General features: G+C 53.5%; 1 protein-coding gene across 1 annotated transcript; it reads left to right on the top strand.

The window, feature by feature from the left end:
* The first annotated feature begins 3350 nt into the window (after positions 1-3350).
* Positions 3351-10548, top strand: LOC100082227 (glutamine amidotransferase-like class 1 domain-containing protein 3A, mitochondrial). The gene is made up of 4 exons (XM_029082498.1): positions 3351-3493; positions 5932-6103; positions 7191-7395; positions 10256-10548. The coding sequence occupies exons 1-4, from the start codon at positions 3383-3385 to the stop codon at positions 10446-10448; spliced, it is 681 nt and encodes a 226-aa protein (XP_028938331.1). The 5' UTR covers positions 3351-3382; the 3' UTR covers positions 10449-10548.
* The last annotated feature ends 10983 nt before the right edge of the window (positions 10549-21531 follow it).

The following is a 21531-nucleotide window of genomic DNA, read 5'->3' as shown; positions in this document are numbered from 1 at the left end:
TGTGGGCGAGTCACTTCACTTCTCTGGGCCTCAGTTACCTCATCTGTAAAGTGGGGATTAACTGTGAGCCTCACGTGGGACAACCTGACAACCCAGGGCTTAGAACAGTGCTCTGCACATAGTAAGCGCTTAACAAATACCAACATTATTATTATTACCTCATCTGGAAAATGGGGATGAAGACTGTGAGCCTCACGTGGGACAACCTGATTACCTTGTATCAACCCCAGTACTTAGAACAGTGCTCTGCACATAGTAAGTGCTTAACAAATACCATCATCATTATTATTACTATTATTATTATACCGACATACTATTTAAACCCCAACTCGTCTCCCCCGTTCAGACCGTGAGCCGGTCATTGGGCAGGGATTGTCCCTTTCTGTTGCTGGATTGCCCATTCCAAGCGCTTAGTACAGGGCTCTGCACATAGTAAGCGCTCAATAAATACCATTGAATGAATGAATTCATATCCACTTCTTTTTCTTCCAACAGTTAATTTTAGTGTCAGTCTCTCCCACTAGCTAGTAGCTCCTTTAGTAGCAATAATGTTGGTATTTGTTAAGCGTTTACTATGTGCAGAGCACTGTTCTCAGCGCTGGGGGAGATACGGGGGAATCAGGTGGTCCCACGTGGGGCTCACAGTTTTAATCCCCATTTTACAGATGAGGTCACTGAGGCCCAGAGAAGTGAAGTGACTTGCCCACAGTCACACAGCTCACAAGTGGCAGAGCAAGCAAATCGGATTGGATAGCGTGGCTCAGTGGGAAGAGGCCGGGCTTGGGAGTGAGAGGTCATGGGTTCTAATCCCAGCTCCGCCACTTGTCAGCTGGGTGAATGTGGGCAAGTCACTTCACTTGACAGGTGGTGGAGCCGGTCTTAGTATTTTTCAAGGGCTTTCTTAAAAAAGCACTTTTTAAGTGTCGGGAAAGAATATACCCTTGGGAGTTAGACAAGGTCCCTGCCCCTTGAGGGTTCACAATTTAAAAAGAAAAAGAGGTGGGGGAGAGGGGACAGGAAACAGATACATAAGGAGAACTGGGGGAAAAAAACCCGGCAACATAGAGACAAAAAACAAAGGTTGGTAGGGCACTGCGGCTGGAGGGAGCAGAATTTCAACCTCCTCATGACTCCAAATTCTCACTCACAACCAAAGTCACAATAGCCACTAATAATAATAATAATCATTGTGGTATTTGTTAAGCCCTTATTGTGTGCCGAGAACTGTGTTAAGAGCTGGGTTAGATATAAAATAATCAGATCGGATGCACCTGTTCCACATGGAGATCAATCTAAGGGGGAACGGAGAACGGGCAACGCATCTCCATTTTCCTTTTCCGAAGCACAGAGAGGTTAACTGACTTGCAGACGCACACAGCGGGCAGGTGACCGGGGGGATTAGAACCCAGATCCTCTGACTCCCGGTACTAGAGCGGTAGCTGCTGTAGCCTCCCCGAGGCTTCGTGGAGGTGACACGATGGAGTGGCGGCAAGGTAGATTCAACTGGAGATTCCTCGGAGATGCTTGCTCTTGCTTAGAAGCAGCGTGGAAAAAGCCCGGGCTCGGAAGTCAGAGGGCATGGGTTTGAATTCTGGCTCTGCCACTTGCCAGCTGTGTGACTGTGGGCAAGTCACTTCATATCTCTGTGCCTCAGGTACCTCATCTGTAAAATGGGGATTAACTGTGAGCTTCACGTGAGACAACACTTTTTACCCTGTATCTCCCCCAGCGCTTAGAACAGTGCTCTGCACATAGTAAGCGCTTAACAAATACCAACATTATCATCATTATTATTATTATTCTGCACTTGAATCTGTGATCTCTGGACATTTGATATGTGCACCTCCCCGCCTCCAACCCCACAGCACACATGTACATAGATTTAAATCTTATTAACATCTAGACTGCAAGCTCATTATAGGTTGGGAATGTCTGTTGATCCTCCTAAGCGCTTAGTACACTGCTAGTTGTAATGCTAAATACCACTGATTTATTGGTGCAGAAGACAGCTAGTGTGAGATTCCGGGAAAAATCGTAGAAGCCTGGGATTTTGTCTATTAACTTTATATACCGCCTCAAGTGCTCAGTACAGTGCTCTGTAATATTAGATGTTCAATAAATGCTATTCTTGGGTCCAGTGCTCCATAACACTAGGTGTTCAATAAATGCTATTCTTTGGAAGTCCCACATGACCACGCATCTTATCTTGTAGTCTCCCAAGTGCTTAGCATAGTGCTCTGCACACGGTAAGTGCTCAATAAATTCATTCAATAGAATTTATTGAGCGCTTACTATGTGCAGAGCACTGTACTAAGCGATTAAACGACCGACTGATCTCCCCGAATAAGCAGTTTACTTGGTTTACCACCCGGAATTGGTCATGGCACCATCTCTGATTGCATATCGCTCAATCAATCAATCAATCAATCAATCATATTTACTGAGAGCTTCCCATTTGCCGAGCAGTGAGCTAAGGCTCTGCCACTTGTCGGCTGTGTGACTGTGGGCGAGTCACTTCACTTCTCTGTGCCTCAGTTCCCTCATCTGTAAAATGGGGATGAAGCTTGTGAGCCTCACGTGGGACAACCTGATTACCCTGTATCTCCCCCAGCGTACCAACATTATTATTATTATTATAATATAGCAGACTTGGTAGATGTGTGCGGGGGCTTGCACTCCTTAGTGGATTTAGTGGAAGAAGCCCGGGCTTGGGAGTCAGAGGTCATGGGTTCGAATCCCAGATCTGCCCCTTGTCAGCTGTGTGACTGGGGGCAAGTCACTTCACTTCTCTGGGCCTCAGTTACCTCATCTGGAAAATGGGGATGAAGACTGTGAGCCCCACGTGGGGCCACCTGATGACCCTGTATCTCCCCCAGCGCTTAGAACGGTGCTCTGCACAGAGTAAGCGCTTAACAAATGCCATCATCATCAACATTATTATTATGGTTCTAATCCCAGCTCTGCCCCTTGTCAGCTGTGTGACTGTGGGCAAGTCACTTAACCTCTCTGTGCCTCAGTGACCTCATCGGCAAAATGGGGATGAAGACTGTGAGCCTCACGTGGGACCACCTGATTCCCCTGTGTCTCCCCCAGCGCTTAGAACAGTGCTCGGCACATAGGAAGCGCTTAACAAATACCAACATTATTATTAACAAACACCAACCTGATTATTATCATTATTGCGTTGAGCAACTTCGGGGGGGGGGGGGGGGGCGGGGAGGCCTCCTTGCCGTTCCGTCTCCGGCCTGGAGGGGGCGCGCTCTCCAGGGCGGCGGCGGGTGGGGGGGAGGGCGCATGCGCGCGTCGGGGGCGCGTGCCCGTCGGCGCGCGGGGGCTTGTGGGAGGAGGCGGAGGAGGAGGCGGAGGAGGAGGAGGAGGTGTCATGGCGCGGCGGCGGGCGGCGGTGATCCTGGCGGGCTGCGGGGTGCTCGATGGCAGCGAGCTGCACGAGGCCTCGGCCGTCCTGGTGCATCTCAGCCGCGGAGGGGCCGAGGTCGGGGCGCCTGAGGGGGGGCGCGGGGACCCGCGGGGCTGGGGCTCGTCGTGGGGGCGGGGCCGCCCTGTGAGGGCGTGGTCTCCTCGACGTGAGGGCGTGGTCTCCTCGACGTGGGGGCGTGGTCTCCTCGACGTGGGGGCGTGGCCTCATCGACGCGGGCGTGGTCTCCTCCTGGGGCGGGGCCTCCTCGACACGAGGGCGGGGCCTCGGCGTGGGGCGTGGTCTCCTCGACGTGGGGGCGTGGCCTCATCGACGTGGGCGTGGTCTCCTCCTGGGGGCGTGGCCTCCTGGGGCGGGGCCTCGACGTGGGGCGTGGTCTCGACGTGGGGCGTGGCCTCATCGACGTGGGGGCGTGGCCTCCTCGATGTGGGCGTGGTCTCCTCCTGGGGGCGTGGCATCCTCCTGGGGCGGGGCCTCCTCGACACGAGGGCGGGGCCTCGGCGTGGGGCGTGGTCCCCCGGCGGGGGCGTGGTCTCGGCGTGGGGGCGGGGCCTCCTCCTGGGGGCGGGGCCTCGACGTGGTTGCGTCTCCTAGGCCTTGGATGTGCCTGGGATAGTCATTAATAGTAATGCTGGTATTCGTTAAACGCTTACTCTGTGCAGAGCACTGTTCTACGCACTGGGGGAGATCCAGGGTCATCAGGTCGTCCCACGTGAGGCTCACCGTCTTCATCCCCATTTTACAGATGAGGGAACTGAGGCCCAGAGAAGTGAAGTGACTCGCCCACAGTCACACAGCCGACAAGTGGCAGAGCTGGGAATCGAACCCATCCTATCCGTTACCGAGACCTGCCGGTTTCACCTCTACAATATCGCCAAGATCCGCCCTTTCCTCTCCACCCAAACGGCTACCTTACTATTACGGGCTCTCGTTATATCCCGGCTGGACTACCGTGTCGGCCTTCTCTCTGACCTCCCTTCCTCCTCTCTCGCCCCGCTCCAGTCTATTCTTCACTCCGCCACCCGGCTCATCTTCCCGCAGAAACGATCCGGGCGTGTCACCCCCCTTCTTAAACAACTCCAGTGGTTGCCTATCGACCTCCGCTCCAAACAAAAACTCCTCACTCTAGGCTTCAAGGCTCTCCATCACCTTGCCCCTTCCTACCTCTCCTCCCTTCTCTCTTTCCACCACCCACCCCGCACGCTCTGCTCCTCCGCCGCCCACCTCCTCGCCGTCCCCCGGTCTCGCCCGTCCCGCCGTCGACCCCCGGGCCGCGTCCTCCCGCGGTCCCGGAACGCCCTCCCTCCTCACCTCCGCCAGACTGATTCTCTTCCCCTCTTCAAAACCCTACTTAAAACTCACCTCCTCCGAGAGGCCTTCCCAGACTGAGCTCCCCTTCTCCCTCTACTCCCTCTACCGCCCCCCCTTCACCTCTTTGCAGCTTGACTCTCTTTTCCCCCCATCTCCCTCTGCTCCTCCCCCTCTCCCTTCCCATCCCCTCGGCACTGTACTCGTCCCCTCGACTGTATATATCTTCATCACCCTATTCATTTTGTTAATGAGGTGTACATCGCCTCGATTCTATTTAGTCGCCATCGGTTTTTACGAGACGTTCTTCCCCTCGACTCTATTTATCGCCATCGTTCTCGTCCGTCCGTCTCCCCCGATCAGACCGAGAGCCCGTCAGACGGCGGGGACCGTCTCTATCTGTTGCCCACTTGTTCATTTCAAGCGCTTAGTACGGTGCTCTGCACATAGTAAGCGCTCAATAAATACTATTGAATGAATGAATCAGGTTGTCCCACAAGGGGCTCACGGTCTTAATCCCCATTTTACAGATGAGGGAACTGAGGCCCAGAGAAGTGACTTGCCCAAAGTCACCCAGCTGACAAGTGGCGGAGCTGGGATTTGAACCCAAGACCTCTGACCCCCAAGCCCAGGCTCTGTCCACTGAGCCATGCTATCCAACCCAATTTGCTTGCATTCACCCCGGCGCTTAATACGGTGCCTGACATATAGTAAGCACTTAACAAACGCTGTAATTATTATTTCATTCATTCATTCAATAGTATTTATTGAGCGCTTACTATGTGCAGAGCACTATACTAAGCGCTTGGAATGGACAAATCGGCAACAGATAGAGACAGTCCCTGCCCATTGACGGGCTCACGGTCTAATCGGGGGAGAACGACAGACAAAAACAATAGCAATAAATAGAATCGAGGGGATGAACATCTCATTAAAACAATAGCAGTAAATAGAATCAAGGTGATGTACATCTCATTAACCAAATAAATAGGGTAATGAAAATATATACAATCGAGTGAACGAGCACACCACTAGACCACATTGTTTTCCTGCTTAGCTCAGCCCCTGGAGCCCATGTAGTTATCCTGAAGCATATTTTCCCATCGAAATGTTTATTTTTGACTTCTTTTCATAGGTGAAAAAGAACAGACCCGACCGTTACAGCTATTAACCTTTTCTCTTTTCAGGTCAAAATATTTGCCCCTGATGTAGAGCAGATGCACGTAGTCGATCACCTCAGAGGAAGCCCAACGGATGAGAAAAGGAACGTGTTGGTGGAAAGCGCCAGAATCGCACGAGGCGAGATTCAGGATTTAGCGGATCTGAAAGTCAGTGAATTTGATGCTGTCATTTTACCTGGTAAATTGGCTTAAAAAAAACCAAATGTATAATCCTAACTGTTGCCCACCTATTTAATAATAATAATTCATAATTATGTTACTCGTTAAGGGCTTACTATGGGCCGAGCACTGTTCTAAGCGCTGGGGTAGATACAGGTTAATCATTTTGGACCCGATCCCTGTCCCACATGAGGCTCACGGTCTTAATCCCCGTTTTACAGATGAGTAATTGAGGCTCAGTGAAGTGACTTTGTCCAAGGTCACACAGCGGACACGTGGCGGGGCCGGGATTAGAACCCAGGTCCTTCTGACTCCCAGGCCCGTGTTCTGTCCACTAAGCCGTGGCGCTTCCATATCAAACAAAAGCTCCTTACCGTTGGCTTGTGAGCACTCAGCTGGCCGCCTCGTACCTACCTCACCGAGCTGCTAAGCCCAGCCCTCACACTTGGCTTTTCTGGTACCCGTTTATTCACTGTGCCCCGATCTTTTCTATCTCACTGCCTGCCCTTTTCCCCATCCTCCTTCTGGCCTCAGACTCCTTTTCTCCCACCCCCGTCACCTCTAAGCTCGTTGCGGGCAGGAAAAACGCCTGCCAAGCCTGTTGTATTGCCCTCTCCCGAGTGCTTAGTACCGCACTCTGCGTACAGTAGATGCCCAGTAAATACCATCGATGGATCGATCGGTTGTTTTCCCTTTAATTGGATTTTAAGAATTCTAGACATCCAAGGGGAAAGTTACTCTGTAAGATGGACACGTTACTTGGACGACTCCTTTATGCCGTTAATATTTCGAGTATAGCGGTGTGACTCCCCTGCGGCACTCTGAGCCGATTGTCTGCTTTTTCTGAATCTCTTACGTTTGCTATTCTGGCGGGGCATTGCTGAGAGGAGGGAGAATCGTTTTTGCTCTGCGGGACGGGGGCACTGCTGAGAGGAGGGGGAATCGTTTTTGCTATGTGGGACCCGGACTTGTATCTACCCCAGCACATAGAGCAGTGTTTGACACGTCGTAAGCACGTGACAGATACCTTAAAAAAAAAAAGCGCTTACGTGCGTTTTTATTGTTAGTTGCCTTCTTTAGTGATCTCGGTGTCTTTGTCTTTGAAGGCGGATTTGGCGTAGCAAAGAACTTGTGTTCCTGGGCTGTGGATGGCAAAGACTGCACCATCAACAGTGTCGTGAAGTCAACCCTTCAAGCCTTCCACAGTGCCAAGAAACCCATGGGCCTGTGCTGTATCTCTCCAGTGCTCGTAGCCAAAATCTTCCCAGGCTGCGAAGTCACAGTCGGTTACGATAAAGATGTGGACGGAAGGTAAGGAGACGACTTAAAGCCTCCGGCTAGTGAGCAGACGATAGTTATTCCAAGAGGGGGGCAGCATAGACAGGTAATTGCTCTCTCCCGCTTCAGAGCCGGACCGAAGGTCTGTCTCCTCCAAGAAGCCTTCCCTGACTGCGTCCTCCTCGCCTCTTCTCCCACTCCCTCTGTGCCACTCTTACTTAATAATGATGTTGGCGTTTGTTAAGCGCTTACTCTGTGGGGTAGATACAAGGTGATCAGATTATCCCACGTAGGGCTCACTGTCTTCGTCCCTATTTACAAAAAAATAAATGGTGGTATTTGTTAAGCGCTTACTATGTGGGGTAGATACAAGGCGATCAGATTATCCCACGTAGGGCTCACAGTCTTCGTCCCTATTTACAAAAAAATAAATAAAATAAATGGTGGTATTTGTTAAGCACTTACTCTGTGCAAAGCACTGTTCTAAGCTCTGGGGGAAACAAGGTGATCAGGTTGTCCCACGTGGGGCTCACAGTTTTAATCCCCATTTTACAGATGAGGTAACCGAGCACAGAGAAGTTAAGTGACTCGCCCACGGTCACACAGCTGACGAGCGGCGGAGCCGGGATTCGAACCCATGACCTCTGACTCCCAAGCCCGGGCTCTTTCCGCTGAGACACGCTGCTTGTCTTACTGGCTTCTCCAGTCATCCTCCCTCCCATCCCCACAGTGCATACGTATATATCTGTATATATCTGTAATTTATTTATTCATATTAACGGCTTTGCACATAGTAAGCGCTCAGTAAATGCACCTGGTTGATTGATTACCAAGGTGGGAATTAGACACAGTCTCTGTTCCTCGGGGGCCTCAGCATCCAAGTGGAAAGAAGGGATCGGAGAGAGACACACCAGGAAAGATGAAATATTCAAAGACAACACGGACAAATACTCCCAAATCAGTAGGTGCTGTGGCTACAGGAGCAGAATTTCAGGCTCCCCGCGGCTCGGGGGTCAGGTCGCGCCCGTAGCCACAGCAACAGCAACCATCTCTACGCAGATGACACGCAGATCTACATCTCCGCCCCCGTCCTCTCCCCCTCCCTTCGGGCTCGCATCTCCTCCCGCCTCCGGGACGTCTCCGCCCGGATGTCGGCCCGCCGCCTAAAACTCAACACGAGCAGGACTGAGCTCCTCATCTTCCCTCCCGAACCCGGTCCTCTCCCGGACTTCCCTATCACCGTGGACGGCACGACGGTCCTTCCCGTCTCTCGGGCCCGCGATCTCGGTGTCGTCCTTGACTCGTCTCTCTCGTTCACCCCACGCGTCCTATCCGTTACCGAGACCTGCCGGTCTCACCTTTACGATATCGCCGAGATCCGCCCTCTCCTCTCCACCCAGACGGCCACCTTACTGCTACGGGGTCTCGTTATATCCCGGCTAGACTACCGTGTCGGCCTTCTCTCCGACCTCCCTTCCTCCTCTCTCGCCCCGCTCCGGTCTATTCTTCACTCCGCCGCCCGGCTCATCTTCCCGCAGAAACGATCCGGGCGTGTCACCCCCCTTCTTAAACAACTCCAGCGGTTGCCTGTCGACCTCCGCTCCAAACAAAAACTCCTCACTCTAGGCTTCGAGGCTCTCCGTCGCCTTGCCCCTCCCTTCTCTCTTTCCACCGCCCACCCCGCACGCTCCGCTCCTCCGCCGCCCACCTCCTCGCCGTCCCCCGGTCTCGCCCGTCCCGCCGTCGACCCCCGGGCCACGTCCTCCCGCGGTCCCGGAACGCCCTCCCTCACCTCCACCAGACTGATTTTTCTTCCCCTCTTCAAAACCCTACTTAAAACTCACCTCCTCCGAGAGGCCTTCCCAGACTGAGCTCCTCTTCTCCCTCTACTCCCTCTACCGCCCCCCTTCACCTCTCCGCAGCTTGACCCTCTTTTCCCCCCTTTCCCTCTGCTCCTCCCCCCCTCCCTTCCCATCCCCTCGGCACCGTACTCGTCCGCTCGACTGTATATATCTTCATCACCCTATTTATTTTGTTAATGAGATGTACATCGCCTCGATTCTATTTAGTCGCCATCGGTTTTTACGAGACGTTCTTCCCCTCGACTCTATTTATCACCATCGTTCTCGTCCGTCCGTCTCCCCCGATCAGACCGTGAGCCCGTCAGACGGCGGGGACCGTCTCTATCTGTTGGCGACTTGTTCATTCCAAGCGCTTAGTACGGTGCTCTGCACATAGTAAGCGCTCAATAAATACTATTGAATTGACTTGAACAGCTGTGCTGCAGATGAAGTAACCTTGCCTAGTGGATAGAGCACGAGCCCGAGAGTCAGAAGGTTCTGGGTTCTAGTCCCAGCTCTGCCGTGTCACCTTGGGCAAGTCGTTTACCTTTTCCGTGCCTCCGTTCCCTCATCCGTAAAATGGCGATTAGGACCGTGAGCCCCATGTGGGACATTTTGTGTCCGACCTGATTAGCTTATATCTACCCCGGTGCTTAGAACGGCGCCTGGCAAATAGTAAGCGCTTAACAAGTACCACAGTCATTATTAACGGCGGCAGCCACCGGTCTTCCCGGGGTTCTGCGGAGGCCTCTTGCCGTGGGTGCGGGTGGGAGCAACTTCGATCTCCATCCCGGCCTACGCGGAGCGTGCCGTGACCCTCGACGGCGGCGGGGGAGGTCGGCGGTTTCCACGGAGGCTTTCGTCAGCGGCCGCGGAGGATGCTTGATTTCACGGCTCAGACTGGAGGAGATTTCTTGGGTGTTTTTCAGAGAAGAGAGCATTTTCTTTATGCAGTAGCCTGAGCCTGCGATCCCCTATCGCTGTACCCTGCCGCTAGAATGCCTCAGAGTGATATTCTTTCTCCTGAATCAGATCTCTCTTCTCGTTCGTAGGTTCCCCGATGCCGAGACGGCTACTGCGATAAAAGAGCTTGGGTGCAGACACGTGTGTAAAGATGTGAGCGAATCCCACGTCGACGTTGCTAACAAGATAGTGACTACCTGTGCCTTCATGTGCAAAGCCCCGCTGCATGAAATTTTTGACGGGATAGGTACGATGGTGAGAGAAGTCTTAAAACTAGCCTGATTGTCGCTGGGATTCTTTCCGCACTGCACTCAGGCAGCGTACTCATTTCAGCGTAAGACGCGGACGCGTTTGATTGTTCCAATAAAACATTAAGTCACAATCGGGTGAATTACTCCGCCAAACTAATTCTCTTCCCCTCTTCAAAACCCTACTTAGAGCTCACCTCCTCCCAGAGGCCTTCCCAGACTGAGCTCCCCCTTTTCCCTCTGCTCCCTCTCTTCCACCTCCCCTCAGCTAAACCCTCTTTCCCCCCCTTTCCCTCTGCTCCTCCCCCTCTCCCCCTCCCCTCGGCACCGTGCTCGTCCGTTCAACTGTATATATCTTCATCACTCTATTTATTTTGTTAATGAGATGTACATCACCTTGATTCTATTCATCTGCTATTGTTTTAATGAGATGTTCATCCCCTCGATTCTGTTTATCGCCGTCGTCCTTGTCTGTCCGTCTCCCCCGATTAGACCGTGAGCCCGTCAGAGGGCAGGGACCGTCTCTATCTGTTACCGATTTGTACACTCCAAGCGCTTAGTACAGTGCTCTGCACATAGTAAGAGCTCAATAAATGCTATTGAATTACTCGCCGTGCTGTCGGGCTGGAGAACGACTGGAATGTTCCATTGCCCCAAGTATAATTAAATGGCAACCAATGATCAACCCTTCATTTCATCATTCGGGGATACAAAATCCAAAGAGCGAGGAAATTATTTACCTTCGTAGCCGCGATTTTCAGCCAAACCCACCATTTTAATATGCATTCCAAACAGAGGGCGTCTGAATGTTCCTTAGGCTTTTTCGGAGCCACTGAGATGAATCATTTGTGTTTTCCAGTTGCTGGTGGCATCACCCATTTTTTAAGAAAGGGAATTGGGAACCGTAAGGTTTCGTATCAATCGGTGGTATTCATTTAGCACCTCCTGAGTGCCGGGCACTGTACTAAGCACTCGGGAGAGTGTGATGAAACAGAACTGGAAGGAACTTGCAGTCTAGCGGGGGAGACAGACGTTAAAATAAATTGTGGATACGTACATAAGCGACGTGGGGCCGGGGGTGGGGTCAATATCAAGCGTTTGAAGGTTGCAGACCCAAGTATATGGATGACACAGAAAGGAGAGGAAGTAGCAGAGATGCAGACTTAGTTGGGGAAGGCCTTTTGGAGAAGATGTGATTTATATAGCGCTCGGGGGCCTAGGAGCTCGGTGACGTCCCCTCAAGGTCATATCTTCTGTTTTTCTAATCATCGTAATAACTGTGGTATTTGATACGCACTTACCGAGTGGCAGGTACTGTACCAGGCGGTGGGGTGGATGCAAGCCGATCGGGATACGGTCCCTGTCCCACGTGGGGCTCGCTGTCTCAATCCCCGTTTTACAGACGAGGTAAATGAGGCCCCGAGAAGTGAAGTGACTTGCCCGGGGCCACTCAGCAGACAAGTGGTGGAACCGGGATTAGAACCCATGACCTTCCGTCTCCCAGGCCTGTACTCTACCCACTACGCCATGCTGACGTGCAGCTTGTGGGTGGGGGATGGGTTATGTCTGGATCTTAGCTCCCCAGTCTCTAAAATGAAAATTTATTGTATTGAAAGAACCGGGGCTCGAATTGTCCTGGCCCTCGATTCTCACTCCCTTCTCTATTGGGCTTTTGGCCCTTTTTTTTTCCGGTATGATATTTGTTAAGCGTTCGGTGTGTGTCAGGCAATGTTCTACGAGGTGATGCGGATACGAGTTAATCAGATCTGGGCACAGGCCCTATCCCACGTGGGGCTCACGTAAGTAGGCGGGAGAACAGGTATCGCATCCTCATTTTACAACTGAGGAAATTGAGGGACAGAGAAGTGAAGTGACTTGCCCGAAGCCACCCAGCAGGCAAGTGGCAGAGCCGGAATTAGAACCCAGGCCCTCCGATTCCTGGGCCCGGGCTCTTCCTGCTAGGCCGTACTGCTTTTCAAGCAGTTTTTTTAATGGTATTTGTTGAGCGCTTACTAGGTCAAACGCTGTTCTAAGCACTGGGCTAGGAACACGTTAATTAGGTCGGGCAAGATCCCTGTCCCACTTGGGGCTCACGGTCTAAATAGGCGGGAGAAGAGGCATCCACATTTTACGATTGAGGAAACTAAGGCGCAGAGAAGTTGGGTGACTTGCCCAAGGTCCCCCCAGGAAGCAACCGGGAGAGCCGGGATTCGAATTCAGCTCCTTCAGACTCCCAGGCCTGTGCTCGCTCCACTCGGATCTACAGAACAGTAAGAGATCAGTCTCGATTGATCTCCCCCAGGGCTTAGAACGGTGCTTGACACATAGTAAGCGCTTAAATACCATGAAAGAAAACCAAAAGCACCCTCCCCCCGCAACTTCTTGGCACATGCCCCAGCACAGAACAGCCCAGCCCCCATTTCTTCATGGAACTGTAAGAAATATCATTTAAAGCTTCCTCTTTGAAATTAATCGACAGAAGAATAGGTGTCCCGGTGCATTCCCTATTCCTGACCTCTCTGCTCGTCTCCCACCCTAAGGGCTCCGGTTCGAGGCGTATATTTTGCACTTTCGGCAGCTGTCGTGAGCTCCTTCCCAGAAGTTGCAGCCAGGCGTTGCAGATAAATCAGTTGACTGCCCACCTCCCGCCCCGCCTTGCCCGATTCCCAGCTCTTTTCTGTCTCTTGCCCTCACCCCCCGGCCCCACAGTCGCTCTCTGCTGAGCTGTGCCGGTTGGAATAGCTTGGGTTGGTTCTTTCACTTTCGGCTCTGGCCTCCCCGCCTTCATCGTGCCACCTTCCCTTCACTGGCTTGCCGGGTCAGTCCCCTGTCCCAGCCTGGCCCGTGGGGGTGGAGATAAAAATGGCCCTGCCATCCTTGCCCTCGTGCCTTTGGGTGAATCTGGGGGTGGGAGGGCGGTGGGCTCGTGGATTGGGAAGTAAGGGGACTGGAGGGGCTGGGGGTTAGCTCAGTTATCTCTGCTGGTCCCACGCAAGCCTCGTCCTCCCCCCGTAGACAGCACCACTAGCCTCCCTGACTCACGATCCCGTAACCTGTGCACTGTCCTCAACTCATCTCTCATCCCGCCCCCGTCTTGGATGGGTCACCGGATCCCGTCGGTTTTCCCTTCACAGCACCGCCGAAACCCGCCTTTTCTTCTCCATCCAAACTGCGGTCCCGCCAATTCAAGGCCTTATCCTCACCTCCTCCGACTACTGCATCTACCTCCTCGCTGGAGTCGTCTCCGACCCGCGGCGACGCCGTGGCCGCGTCGCTCCCGGGGCGCCCCGCCTCCGTCTGCGATCGTTCAGGTGGTGGATCCGCGGAGTTTTCTTGGTAAAAATGTGGAAGTGGTCTACCCTCGCCTCCTTCCGTGCAGTTAGTTTGAGTCTCCGCCCCCGACTCTCTCCCGTGCCGCCGCCACCCGGCGCGGGTGATTTTTGACTTGTGACAGATCGCCTTCCCCTCGCCGGCTACTGGCCAAGCTAGGAATGGGATGGATACGTCTCTGCTTGCCTGGAATCTCTCCGGGTGCGATTCTGAGAGAGATGTCTCTCCCCACTCCAGTCCCTGCTTCACCCTGCTGCCCAGATCATTCGTCAACAAAAACTTTCAGTCCACGTCCCTCTACTCCTCCAGAACCTCCAGCGGTTGCCCGTCCACCTCCTCATCAGACAGAAAGCCCTCACCGTCGGCTTTAAAGCGCTCACTCGGCTCGCCCCGTCCTTTCCTTAACGTCACTCCAGCCCAGCCCGCGCACTCCGCTCCTCTAGCGCCAGCCTACTCGCTGTGCCCCAATCTCATCGCCGACCCCTTTCCCACGTCCTCCCCGTAGCCTGGAGCTCTCTCCTCCATATACATTCATTCAATAGTATTTATTGAGCGCTTACTACGTGCAGAGCACTGTACTGAGCGCTTGGAATGTACAAATCGGTAACAGAGACAGTCCCTGCCCTTTGACGGGCTCACGGTCTAATCGGGGGAGACATCAGACCACCACTCTCTCCACCTTCAAAGCGTTATTAATATCCATATCCCCTTCTAGACTGAAAGCTCGCCGTGGCCAGGGAACGGGTCCGTTTACTGTCGTATCGTCCTCTCCCAGGCACTGTGTGCTCCGCACACAGTAAACGCTCGAGAAATGCAGCTGAACGAATGAAGACACTGATGGGCGAGAATAGAGTCTCTCGTATTCTCGGTCCGGTCGATCCGTTGGCTACTTCGTGTTGTCCATTAGTGAGGGAGTCATCTGGAAATGAGTTTAGCTCTTGGCAGTTGGGATTTTAATAAATTCCAAATGGGCCAAGTGGCTCATGCACCGAGAGGAGAATGCATCCCGGCTTTAAGCAGGCTCTCCCGACCCGGTCGGATTCCGATTCCAGACCAAAGCCGGTCCGGGTTTGGACCGGAACTTGACTTCCAGGTGAGGTGTCCCGGTGTGGTACTTCCTTTGCGCTGCTGGGAGTTCGGTGGATCAGTCGGCGGTATTTATTGAGCGCTTACTCTGCGCGGAGCACTGTACCGTTTGGGAAAATTGGGAGAGTACGTTTCAACGTGTTTCCTGCCCACAAGTAACCTAGAAGGGGAGACAGACGGTCAAATAAATTGCGGATGTGTGCATCGACGGTTTGGGGTGAGGGTAAGGTGCATATCGAGTGGTTAAGGTCACGGAAACCCAAGGAGACCACTGCATTCCTCCGCCACTACATCACGAGCCCCTCACCGTCCGCTGACCGAGAGATGCGGTGTGGCCTAGTGGAGAGAGACCAGGCCCGGGAGTCAGAGGACTTGAGTTCTAATCCTGTCCCCACCACTCATCTGCTCTGTGACTTCACTTCTCCGGGCCTCAGATACCTCACGTGTAAAATGGGGACGTGGGACAGGGACTGCGTCCCACCTGATCGGCTTGTAGCTCCCCCAGTGCTTAGTACGGTGCCTGGCACATAATAAGCGCTCGACAGATAGGGAAAAAAACAAAAAACTGTCCCCGCCTGGATGTTGGGCCCTGCGGGCTGACTAAAGGACTGTTAGCTCATTGCGGGCAGGGAATGGGTCTGTTTACTGTTCAGTTGTACTGCCCCGAGCTCTTAGTACAGTGCTGTGCACACGGTAAGCGCTTAATAACTACGATTGAGTGCTCTGCACACTGTAAGCGCTCAATAAATACGATTGAATGAATGAATCAGCTATGCTCTCCTGCCCTGTCCTGCCCTCTGGCTGACGGTGGGACCCCGGGGAGAAGAAGAAGGAAACGGCGACTTCTTCTCCGTACCTCTCCTTACTCATCCTGTCCGTCTCCAAGCTTGGAGTCACCCTGCCGATTCCACCTGATTTTCCTCCCCCCGCCATCCCACGTACTGCCCGCCCACCCTCCGGGGCGAGGGAAATGATTAAATGCCTGTCTGGGTCATGCCATTCCTGCTTTAAATTGGTAGAGCTCTTCAAGAGTGACGTTCTGTAGAATGGCTGAGACCACTTAGGCCTTTAATAGAGAGAAATCAATCAAGCCATTCATTCGGTCTCACTGATCGAGCGCCTATTGTGTGCAAAACACTGTACTAAGCGCTCGGGAGAGTACAACACACACATTCGCTCAATCGCATTTATTGAACGCTTACCCTGTGCAAAGCAATGTACTAAGCGCTCGGGAGAATACAATATAACAACAGACAGACATATTCCTGCCCACGAGCTCACAGTCTAGAGGAGAAGATAGACTTTAATATAAATAAATAGATAAAAGAATTACAGGTATATACGTGTGTGTTGTGGGGATGGGAAGGAGGATGAATGAAGGAGCAAATAAGAGTGGTGCAGAAGAAAGGGGAAGAAGAGAGGAGGGCTTAAGGGAAGGCTTCTTGCAGGAGATGGGCTTTCAGTGGTATTTATTGAGCGCTCGTGATGTGCAGAGCACTGTACTAAGCACTTGGGAGAGTACCATATGGCGGAGTTCGTTGACCTGTACTCTGTCCATAATGAACTTAGTCTAGAGGGGAAGACAGAGATTGGTAGAAATAAATTACGGATACGTACATAAATGTTGTGGGCTTAGAGGGAGGGGTGGACAAAAGGCTCAAATCCAAGAGTCCTAACAGAGGCTCAAAGCTTTTATTAAAATGTTTGTGGCACTCCTCTGACCTGCTTTGGGAATGAAAAGTCACACTTTATGGGAGGAGAAAGGAAAAGAGAACTCGAGAGGGATTTGTTCAAAATTCCCCACAGAGTGAGGTCCGTCCCTTCCTTCCTTCCTTCCTTCCTTCCTTCCTTCCTTCCTTCCTTCCTTCCTTCCTTCCTTCCTTCCTTCCTTCCTTCCTTCCTTCCTTCCTTCCTTCCTTCCTTCCTTCCTTCCTTCCTTCCTTCCTTCCTTCCTTCCTTCCTTCCTTCCTTCCTTCCTTCCTTCCTTCCTTCCTTCCTTCCTTCCTTCCTTCCTTCCTTCCTTCCTTCCTTCCTTCCTTCCCTGCCCAGTGACGGGCTCACAGTCTAATGGGGGGAGACAGACGGACAAAAACAAGACAACGTAATCACGATAAATAGGATCGAGGGGATGGACGCTTCATTAACAAAATAATAGGGTAATAAAAATAGATCCAAATGAGCACAGTGCTGAGGGGAGGGGGAGGGTTAGATCCCACAGGGCTAGCTGCTCATCCAGTTCTCCAATGGAACCTGTGGCCTCTTGTGGTAACTCTCGTCTGGGTTTTATGCTTTGGTTTATCTAGGGAGTTACGGTGGCTGGATCTGGCCCTTCTACCCTTGTCTCTCTTGTCTGTGCCGTCGAGTCGTCTCCGAACCATCGCGACCCCACGGACACGCCTCCCCTAGAATGCCTCACTCTCTACGTTCATTCAATAGTATTTATTGAGCGCTTACTATGTGCAGAGCACCGTACTAAGCGCTTGAAATGAACAAGTGGGCAACAGATAGAGACGGTCCCCGCCGTCTGACGGGCTCACGGTCTAATCGGGGGAGACGGACGGACGAGAACGATGGCGATAAATAGAGTCGAGGGGAAGAACGTCTCGTAAAAACCGATGGCGACTAAATAGAATCGAGGCGATGTACAATTCATTAACAAAATAAATAGGGTGACGAAAATATATACAGTCGAGCGGACGAGTACGGTGCTGTGGGGACGGGAAGGGAGAGGTGGAGGAGCAGAGGGAAAAGGGGAAAAAGAGGGTTAAGCTGCGGAGAGGTAAAGGGGGGATGGCAGAGGGAGTAGAGGGAGAAGAGGAGCTCAGTCTGGGAACTCCTCTTGGAGGAGGTGAGATTTAAGTAGGGTTTCGAAGAGGGAAAGAGAATCAGTTTGGTGGAGGTGAGGGAGGGCGTTCCAGGACCGCGGGAGGACGCGACCCGGGGGTCAACGGCGGGACGGGCGAGACCGAGGGACGGCGAGGAGGTGGGCGGCGGAGGAGCGGAGCGTGCGGGGTGGGTGGTGGAAAGAGAGAAGGGAGGAGAGGTAGGAAGGGGCGAGGTGACGGAGAGCCTCGAAGCCTAGAGTGAGGAGTTTTTGTTCGGAGCGGAGGTCGATAGGCAACCGCTGGAGTTGTTTAAGAAGGGGAGTGACAGGCCCAGATCGTTTCTGCGGGAAGATGAGCCGGGCGGCGGAGTGAAGAATAGACCGGAGCGGGGCGAGAGAGGAGGAAGGGAGGTCAGAGAGAAGGCCGACACGGTAGTCTTGCCGGGATATAACGAGAGCCCGTAACAGTAGGGTAGCCGTTCGGGTGGAGAGGAAAGGGCGGATCTCGGCGATATCCGTAGAGGTGAAACCGGCAGGTCTCGGTAACGGATAAGACGCGTGGGGTGAACGAGAGAGACGAGTCAAGGACGACACCGAGATCGCGGGCCCGAGAGACGGGAAGGACGGTCGTGCCATCCACGGTGATAGGGAAGTCCGGGAGAGGACCGGGTTCGGGAGGGAAGATGAGGAGCTCAGTCTCGCTCGCGTTGAGTTTTAGGTGGCGGGCCGACATCCAGGCGGAGACGTCCCGGAGGCGGGAGGAGATGCGAGCCCGAAGGGAGGGGGAGAGGACGGGGGCGGAGATGTAGATCTGCGTGTCATCTGCGTAGAGATGGTAGTCGAAGCCGTGAGAGCGGATGAGTTCACCGAGGGAGTGAGTGTAGATGGAGAACGGAAGAGGGCCGAGAACCGACCCTTGAGGAACTCCGACAGTTAAAGGATGGGAGGGGGAGGAGGCTCCGGCGAAGGAGACCGAGAATGACCGGCCGGAGAGGAGAGAGGAGAACCGAGAGGACGGAGTCCGTGAAGCCAAGGTGAGATAAGGTATGGAGGAGGAGGGGATGGTCGACGGTGTCAAAGGCAGCAGAGAGGTCAAGGAGGATCAGAATGGAGTAGGAGCCATCGGATCTGGCAAGAAGGAGGTCACGGGTGACCTTAGAGACAGCGGTCTCGGTAGAGCGGAGGGGACGGAAGCCAGATCGGAGGGGGTCCGGGAGAGAATGGGAGTTAAGGAATTCTAAGCATCGATCGTAGACGACTCGTTCTAGGATTTTGGAAAGGAAGGGTAGTAGGGAGATGGGGCGATAAGTGGAGGGGGAAGTGGGGTCGAGAGCGGGTTTTTTTAGGATGGGGGAGACGTGGGCGTGTTTGAAGGCAGAGGGGAAGGAGCCCTTAGAGATCGAGTGGTTAAAAATAGAAGTTAAGGAAGGGAGGAGGGCAGGGGCGACGGTTTTAATAAGGTGAGAGGGAATGGGGTCCGAGGCGCGGGTGGAGGGGGTGGCGCTTGCGAGGAGGGAGGAGATCTCCTCCGAGGATACTGCGGGGAAGGATGGGAAAGTAGGGGATGGGGTCGGTGGGGGGGAGGGGAGAGGCGGAGGGGTGACTTTGGGGAGCTCAGACCCGATCGTGTTGATTTTCATGAGGAAATAGGTGGCCAGATCATCGGGGGTGAGAGATGGGGGAGGGGGAGGAACAGGGGGTCTAAGGAGAGAGTTAAAGGTCCGGAACAATCGGCGGGGGTGACGGGCGTGGGTGTCGATGAGGGAGGAGAAGAAGCTTTGCCTGGCGGAGGAGAGGGCAGAGTTAAGGCGGGAAAGGATGAATTTGAAGCGTGTGAGGTCGGCTCGGTGCTTGGACTTTCGCCAGCAGCGCTCGGCAGCTCGGGCATGGGAGCGTAGGAGGCGGACGGAGGAGGCGATCCGGGGCCGTGGGTTAGTGGAACGAGAGCGGCGGAGGGAAAGGGGGGCGAGAGAGTCGAGATGAGTAGAGAGGGTGGAGTTGAGAGCGGAGACCCGATCGTCGAGAGTGGGAAGAGAGGACAGGGCGGCGAGGTGAGGAGAGATGCTGTCGGAAAGACGGATGGGATCGAGAGAGCGGAGGTCTCTGTGGGGCAGTAGCGAAGGTTTGCAGGGGGAGGGAGTGTGAGAGATGAGGCAGGTGAGAAGGTTATGGTCAGAGAGAGGGATTTCAGAGTCGGCGAGGGAGGAGATAGTGCAGCGGTAGGAGATGACGAGATCGAGGGTGCGATCGAGTCGGCGAGTGGGCGCGGTACGGTGGAGGAGGAGGTCGGCAGAGTCGAGGAGGGATGGCAGGCGGGCGGCAGAGGAGTCGTCGGGTACGTCCGTATGGATGTTGAAGTCTCCGAGGATCAGAGTGGGCAGAGAGAAGGAGAGATGCCATCGTTCCGGCGGTGAATCCAGAGTTTTCTCGGTAAAAATACGGAAACGGTTTAGCGTCGCCTTCCTCCACGCAGTCGACTCGAGTCTCCGCCGTCGACTCTCTCCCGTGCCGCCGCTGCCCAGCACGGGGGAGTTTTGACTTGGGGCAGATCGTCTTCCGCACCCTAGCCGCTGCCCAAGCTAGGAATGGAAGGGACAGGCCTCTGCTTGACTCTCCCTCCCGTAGCCGTGACTGGTAGAGTATTGGAAACTCTCCAGGTGCCATCCCGAGAGGAGAGAGAAGCAGGTGCCATCCTTAGAGAAGCAGCGTGGCTTAGTGGAAAGAGGCCGGGCTTGGGAGTCAGAGGTCGTGGGTTCTGATCCCGGCTCCGCCGCCTGTCTGCTGTGTGATCTTGGGCAAGTCACTTGGCTTCTCTGTGCCTCAGTTACCTCATCTGCAAAAATGGGGATTAAAAAAAAAACCGTGAGCCCCACGTGGGACAATCTGATTATCCTGTATCTACCCCCGGGCTTAGAACAGTGCTCTGCACATAGTAAGTGCTTAACAAATACCATAATAATTATGATTATTATTATTATTATAGAGGGGCCTTCTGCCCTACAGAATCCAAAAATTCAGGGAAAAATGCTCCCTGAGGACAGAGATAGGTTCTAATAATAATAATAGTAATAACTATGGTATTTTCTAAGTGCTTACTATATGCCAAGCACTGTTCTAGGTGCAGAGGTAGGTATACGATAGGCTGGACGCAGTCCCTGTCCCAAAGGGGATTTGCAGTCTTAATCCCCATTTTACAGATGAGGGAACTGAGGCCCGACGAAGTGACTTGCTCAAGGTCAAACAGCAGACCCACTCTCCCAAGCGTTTAGTTCAGCGCCCTGCACAGAGCGCTCAGTATCTACCACTGATGGGACGAGAGGACCTTTTCCAGCACATATTTTCTGGTAGGGATAGGGAGTGTTGGGGAAAGTAAGCAGGAAGTCTGACTTCTCGTCACAACAGGCAAGGCGATAACTCACGGTGAGTTCCAGAGCGGGTGTCTCCGCTGGACCAACCCCATGACCTCGCCACGGTGACCGAGCGGGGCACGGAAGCAAGGATGATAATAATGTCGGTATTTGTTAAACGCTTACTCTGTGCAGAGCGCCGTTCTAAGCGCTTGGGGAGATACAGGGGAATCAGGTCGTCCCACGTGAGGCTCACAGTTAATCTCCATTTTCCAGATGAGGGAACTGAGGTACAGAGAAGTGAAGTGACTTGCCCACGGTCACACGGCTGACAAGTGGCAGAGCCGGGATTTGAACCCATGACCTCTGACTCCCAAGCCCGGGCTCTCTCCACTCAGCCACGCTGGATGATGAGTTTGATGATGCCAGAGACTCACGTGCGTGATCGGACCAATAGTGCGTAACGCTCACGCTAGACCGTAAGCTCGTTGTGGGCAGGGAATGTGTCCGTTTATTGTTCTACTGTACGC

Source organism: Ornithorhynchus anatinus, chromosome 2, assembly GCF_004115215.2.
Source record: "Ornithorhynchus anatinus isolate Pmale09 chromosome 2, mOrnAna1.pri.v4, whole genome shotgun sequence".
NCBI lineage: Eukaryota > Metazoa > Chordata > Mammalia > Monotremata > Ornithorhynchidae > Ornithorhynchus > Ornithorhynchus anatinus.
Note: the sequence above shows the minus strand (reverse complement) of the source record. Positions and strands in the feature narration are given on the sequence as shown.

Bases quoted from the DNA above. Each gene is read 5' to 3' on its own strand.
- LOC100082227 (XM_029082498.1), top strand. From the start codon at position 3,383: ATGGCGCGGCGGCGGGCGGCGGTGATCCTGGCGGGCTGCGGGGTGCTC. The intron at 3,494-5,931 runs GTCGGGGCGCCT...TTCTCTTTTCAG, and splicing joins TCAGCCGCGGAGGGGCCGAG to GTCAAAATATTTGCCCCTGA. The intron at 6,104-7,190 runs GTAAATTGGCTT...TTGTCTTTGAAG, and splicing joins TGATGCTGTCATTTTACCTG to GCGGATTTGGCGTAGCAAAG.